Consider the following 6000-nt stretch of genomic DNA (forward strand, 5'->3'; position numbering starts at 1 on the left):
CCGGGTGTGGTGGCTCAAGCCTGTAATTCCAGCATTTTGGGAGGCTGAGGTGGGCAGATCACCTGAGGTCGGGAGTTCCAGACCAACCTGACCGATATGGAGAAACCCCGTCTCTACTAAAAATACAAAATTAGCCAGGTGTGGTGGTGCATGCCTGTAATCCCAGCTACTCAGGGGGGCTGAGTCAGGAGAATCACTTGAACCTGGGAGGTGAAATTCGAGGTGAGCTGTGATTGCACCATTTCACTCCAGCCTGGGCAACAAGAGCAAATCTCCGTCTCAAACAAACAAAACACAACAAAACAAAAAAACAACCCATATACCTGAGACTGGAGGGTCGCTGGAGGCCAGGAGCTGGAGACCAGCTTGAGTAAGGTTAGCAAGACCCCCTTCTCTCAAAAAAATTTTGTTGGGCCAGGTGTGGTGGCTCATGCCTGTAATCTCAGCACTTTGAGCCCAGGAGTTCGAGACCAGCCTACGCAAAATAGCAATACCCTGACTCTATTTAAAAAAAAAAAAAAATTTTTTTTTTTTTGAGATGGAGTATCACTCTGTCACTGAGGCAGGAGTGCAGCGGCAAGATCTCAGCTTGAGGAAGGAGACCCTTAATCCTCATAAGCTTCTAAGAGCCCTTCCCCCCAGTTTGGTGTTCGAGAGGTTTGTTTTGCGGCTTTTCCTGATACAGGCTCACTGCAATCTCCATCTCCTCAGGTTCAGGAGATTCTCCTGCCTCACCCTCCCGAGTAGCTGGGACTACAGGCCATGCCATCATGCCTGGGGATTTTTTTTTTCTTTCTTTCTTTTTTGAGACAGAGTGTCTTTCCGTACAGAGATTGGAGGGTAGTGGTGAGATTTAGGCTCACTGAAACCTCCACCTCCTGAGTTCAAGCGATTCTCCTGCCTCAGCCTCCTGAGTAGCTGGGATTACAGAAGCCCACCACCACACCCGGCTAATTTTTGTATTTTTAGAAGAGATTGGGTTTCACCATGTTGTCAGGGTGGTCTCGAACTCCTGGCCTCAGGTGATCCACCTGCCTCGGCCTCCCAAAGTGCTGGGATTATAGGTGTGAGCCACCTCGCCCGGCCTAAAAAAAATTTTTTTTAACAATGATTCTGTTAAAAAAAAAAAACTTTAGTCTGTGTGCATGTAGTCCCAGATATTCGGGAGGTAAAGGCAGGAGGATAGCTTGAGCGAGGAGATCGAGGCTGCAGTGAGCTACGATTGCGTCATTGCACTCCGGCCTGGGCAAGGGTGAGACCCTCCCTCAAAAAATGTATAGGACTCGGGCAACTGGCTATCTGGAAGACAGCACCCCAGCGGGAGGAGGTAGGGCGTGAAGAACTAAAGGCAGGATGTGTGATAGGAGAGTACGAGAATGCGGAGATGTGGGCGGAAAAGCAGGTGGGATCAGACTGGGGGAGGCTTCCCCAAATGTAAAGGGGAAGGAGGGGGTTGGGGGAGAGCTCTAGAGTGCCCCCGAGCTCTTTCTAGATCGATGACTCCAGGATGGAAGTCCTGCCAGGTTCCCTAGCAGTGGAGCACGGCGCCACCACGCTGGCGCTCCGCCGCCCAGAGTCACCCTGGCGCCGCCCTCCCGCGCCGCCGGCACAGAAAGGATGGCAGCCACCCAGGTCAGTGAGTGAGGGCAGGTGCGGGGCCGGAACCGAGCTCCAAGCTGCAGCCCAGAGGGGCGGGGCTTCGCGAGGGGCGGGGCAAGCGCCTTGGGTGGCCCGTCCAGGGCGTGGCCAGGTGCGGCGCTCAGGGCGACGGGCTCAAGGCCTGCGGGAATTACGTAATGGCGTAAGGGGCGGGACTGGAGGCGGGGCCGAACTGTTCTCGGGGATTACATAAGGAAACGAGATCGAGGGCGGGGAATCCCGCGATGAGGGCGGGAAGAGGGCGGGGCTCCAGCCGGAACTGGGCGGGGTTCCGAGCTCGGGCGGGGGAGGAGCGTGGGCAGGACGAACCCCACGAGGTGCAAGCCGGACACCCGCTTGCAACTATGCTCCGCTCGACCCGAGCCTGGAGGCTCCCCCATGCGGGGCTCGGCCTCTTCAGTCCTAGCTTCACGAGGGTGCCCGTCGCACCCAGCAGCAGCGGAGGCCGAGGGGGCGCCGAGCCGAGGTCAGTCAAGGGCACCGAGCCGGAGGCCATCCTTTGTCCTCCTTTTCCCGCCGGGCTCCGAAGGCCCCACCTCCTCCCCTTGGGCCCGCCCCCTCCCAGGCCTCTCCCGCAAAGCCCTTCTCTCCCTCTCCTACCCTCCCCCTGCTCCGCCAGCTCAGCCCCCGATCCTTGCCCCGCCAGGCCGCTGCTGCTGTCCTACAGGCTTCTGGACGGGGAGGCAGCCCTCCCAGCCGTCGTCTTTCTCCACGGGCTCTTCGGCAGCAAAGCTAACTTCAACTCCATCGCTAAGGCCTTAGCCCAGCAGACAGGCCGGAGGGTGCGCTTCCGAGTGGGCGGGGCTCCTATGGGGAGGGGTGGGGAGGGGTGGGGCCTGGGAGAAGGCGGGGCGGGGCCCGCTTCTCACGCTCACTTCCGGATCCGTCATACAGAGTATTAGCCCTGAATGGCAACCCCATTCATTCCCTGACGTTGCCATCTTCATTAATTCATGTTGTAGATCTCCGTCGGCGCTAGCCAATGCCTAGGCGACTGCACCCTTCCCATGAAGGGCCAGCCCCTGCTTGTTCACCAGGGATGACATAGAGCTCACCACCTCTTATGGCACCCCATTCTTCTGTGCTCCGACTGTTGGAAATATCTTGGAGTCTCCTCCCTAGCATTCTCCAGAATGGCCACCCAGCCAGGCCAGCCCTTCAGAGATGTGGTCACAACCCTGGGGCCTGCTCTTCTTCGGCAGAGTGGCCCCAGGTTCTTCATCTGGACCTCCTAGGTCTGGAAACTGGGCCCTCCCACCATCTGGGCCCTTCTCCTCTGTAGGGTGTATCTTCACACCCCTCGACCTGCTGTCCCTATGAGGCTTTTGGTTCTCTACCCCCAGAATGTGGATACCAACGCAGCCCCATCTCACCCCTCTCCCCAGGTGCTGACGGTGGATGCTCGTAACCATGGTGACAGCCCCCACAGTCCAGACATGAGCTATGAGATCATGAGCCAGGACCTGCAGGACCTCCTGCCCCAGCTAGGCCTGGCACCCTGTGTCGTCGTTGGCCACAGCATGGGAGGGAAGACAGCCATGCTGCTGGCACTACAGAGGGTGAGCCACCCCTGTTCAATATATACCCTGGATTCCCCACAGCCAACCTGACACTCAAACGAGCCTTGGATGACCAAGTTCAGGCTCCAGGAGCCGTGCCTGAGACTCATTGTGTCTGCCCTAAGACTGGTCCCAGTTCAGCTCTCTCCCACAGCCAGAGCTGGTGGAACGCCTGATTGCTGTAGATATCAGCCCAGTGGAAACCACAGGCGTCTCCAACTTTGCAACCTATGTGACAGCCATGAGGACCATCAACATCCCAGATGAGGTGCCCCGCTCCCGTGCCCGAAAACTGGCTGATGAACAGCTCAGTTCTGTTGTCCAGGTAATACACCCAAGCCCCCACCACACACATGGTATTGTAGACCCGGGACCTGTCAAGGGAAGAGTGGTACTCCCAGACTGCACAAGGAACACCCCCCAACTGCTGGACCCCCCACAGGACATGGCTGTGCGGCAGTTCCTGCTCACTAACCTGGTGGAGGTAGATGGGCGCTTCGTGTGGAGGGTGAACTTGGATGCCCTGACCCAGCACCTAGATAAGATCTTGGCCTTCCCACAGAGGCAGGAGTCCTACCTCGGGCCAACGCTCTTTCTCTGTGGTGGAAACTCCCAATTCGTGCAGTAAGCCAGCCTGGGTAGTGGGAAGGGTATGCTTTATTCACCCAGCCCCCAGTCTGGGGACCCTGCCAGGGGAGGCCTTGGGTGTAGAAGGGGGGTGGCCGAGAGACCGGAAATACCACCAGGCATGTGGGCTCACACAGCCCTATCCATTTCTCCCCATTCTGCTTCCACTTGTCTCTTTCTCTCTTCCTCCTCCCACGTTCACCCCTTCTTGATGGTCTTTGCTGCAACGCACAGTCCCAGCCACCACCCTGAGATTATGCGGCTCTTCCCTCGGGCCCAGATGCAGACGGTGCCTAACGCTGGCCACTGGATCCACGCTGACCGCCCACAGGACTTCATAGCTGCCATCCGAGGCTTCCTGGTCTAAGAGTTGCTGGCAAGAAGCGGGGCTGGCGCAGTGGCTCATGCCTGTAATCCCAGCACTTTGGGAGGCCAAGGCAGGAGGATCACTTGAGGCCAGGAGTTCGAGACCAGCCTGGCCAACATGGTGAAACTCCATCTACTAAAAATGCAAAAATTAGCCTGGCATGGTGGTGCACACCTGTAATCCAAGCTACTCGGGAGGCTGAGACAGGGAAATCACTTGAAACCAGGAGGCAGAGGTTGCAGTGAGTCCAGATCATGCCACTGCACTCCAGCCTGGGCGACCGAGCAAGACTCTGTCTCGAAAAAAACAAAACAAAACAGGAGGCACAAAACCCCAGGCTTCAAGTCCCTGCAGCCTGCTCCACATTTGGGCACAGAAGGACTCAGACGGGCACTGAGTGGACACAGGTTTTACAGGGGTGGTCAGACCTCAGGCTTTAATGAATAAAGACACTACTCCCACAGTCCTGGGCTGAGATCTGTGTCACCACCAATGTCCCCGACCGAGGGAGAATCTAGACCAGGGGGTCCTGGCAGCTCTGGGATCCACGTGGGCTCCCCGAGTGCCCTCGGACTCTTTCTGCAGCTGACTCTGGACCTGCTGCCACACCAGCCGCTGCATGTCTTCCTGTGGGCAGGAAAGCAGGTTCAAGGCCATGTCTGTGCCCTCTTCCCCACACCTCCCAGGCTCTGACAGCAATCCCCCTACCTCCCAGGCCTCTAGCTCCCGCCTCAGCCTCAGTTTCTCCTCCAGGACCTCCAGCAGCTGGGCCTCTACGGCATGCAGCCGGGCTTTGCACATGTGCAGCTCCGCCTCCACTGCCTGCTTCCTGTGGGTAGAAGAGAGAATAGCTGAGGCTTGGACCCTGCGGCTCACCCCTGGGTGTGGGCAGGTGTGGCCACAGCCCCTGCCTCAGTGATAGGGCTGCTGCTTGTGTGGCTTTCCTTCCAGAATGCCTGACTAGTCCCCTCTCCTTCCCAGGTCCAGAGCACACTCAGCTCCCTTCCTCCTTTCACCGTAAGAGGGTGCTCTACCCACGTCTTGTGAGAGGTGAAAGGTGGGAGCAGAGCCAGGCACTGTGGCTCCTGCCTGTCATCCCAGCACTAAAGGAGGCCGAAGCAGGAGGATCTATTGAGCCCAGGAATTTTCAAGGCTGCAGTGAGCCATTGGATCACGCCACAGCACTCCAGCCTAGGCAACAGAGCAAGACCTTGTCTCAAAAAAAGAGGGAGGGGAAGGAGAGGAGGGAAGGAAGCCCCTGCAGGGGAGCCCCCACCTCCCCTCCCACCCCTCAAAAGCAGCTTCCTCTTACTTGGCAATGGCTTCATCCCGCTCCTGGAGGACTTGGTCCAGGGAAGGCTCTGTCTGGGTGTCCCCCAGTGCTCCAGCCACCTGGGACTCTGGGCTGTGGTGCACGGTGACAGAAGCAGCGATCAAGCCTTGTCTGGAAGAGGTGTCCCGCTCTGGGCCCTGCTGCCCTGGCCTTGACTGATGCTGATGTCAGGTGGGGAGGGAGTTGAGGTACCCTGTACCTGCCCCGGGTTGCTGCCTCCGTCTCCCAGTCTTGACCTATGGAAAGGAAGAGGAGGTGGCAGGTGTGGCCCCTGCCTGGCCTCCATGCAAGCAGGGTGGGCGCAGGATATTTGGACCCCCAAGGAGCAAAGGAATTCTCACCCCATCATCAGGGAAAGACGAGGCAGCTGGTTCTGAAGAACACTTACCCTCAAGGGCCCAGACTCAGGGTGGCTTGGTGACGAACTCTTGGCAGCCGGGTGGGGCAAGTGAAAG

General features: G+C 58.1%; 1 protein-coding gene and 1 long non-coding RNA gene across 3 annotated transcripts; one reads left to right on the plus strand and one right to left on the minus strand.

Annotated features, from left to right (window-relative positions):
• Positions 1 to 1967: 1967 nt before the first annotated feature.
• On the plus strand, positions 1968 to 4675 carry ABHD11 (abhydrolase domain containing 11). 2 transcript variants are annotated; one of them, XM_012449055.2, is made up of 6 exons: positions 1968 to 2125; positions 2306 to 2441; positions 3045 to 3218; positions 3373 to 3543; positions 3661 to 3842; positions 4080 to 4675. In XM_012449055.2, the coding sequence occupies exons 1-6, from the start codon at positions 2004 to 2006 to the stop codon at positions 4210 to 4212; spliced, it is 918 nt and encodes a 305-aa protein (XP_012304478.1). In that variant the 5' UTR covers positions 1968 to 2003; the 3' UTR covers positions 4213 to 4675. The 2 variants fall into 2 exon arrangements, with proteins under 2 accessions (XP_012304478.1, XP_064231729.1); XM_064375659.1 differs by lacking the exon at positions 3661 to 3842 and having other exon boundaries at positions 4080 to 4180.
• LOC105714911 (uncharacterized) lies at positions 4526 to 6000 on the minus strand. Its single transcript, XR_010342429.1, has 4 exons — positions 5934 to 6000; positions 5525 to 5781; positions 4921 to 5041; positions 4526 to 4839 (listed from the first exon to the last, which is right to left on the minus strand). It is a non-coding gene; the product is annotated as an uncharacterized LOC105714911 (long non-coding RNA).

The sequence above is a fragment of the Aotus nancymaae genome, unplaced genomic scaffold (genome assembly GCF_030222135.1).
Source record: "Aotus nancymaae isolate 86718 unplaced genomic scaffold, 86718_ANA_hifiasm-v0.15.2.pri h1tg000012l, whole genome shotgun sequence".
Taxonomy (NCBI): domain Eukaryota; kingdom Metazoa; phylum Chordata; class Mammalia; order Primates; family Aotidae; genus Aotus; species Aotus nancymaae.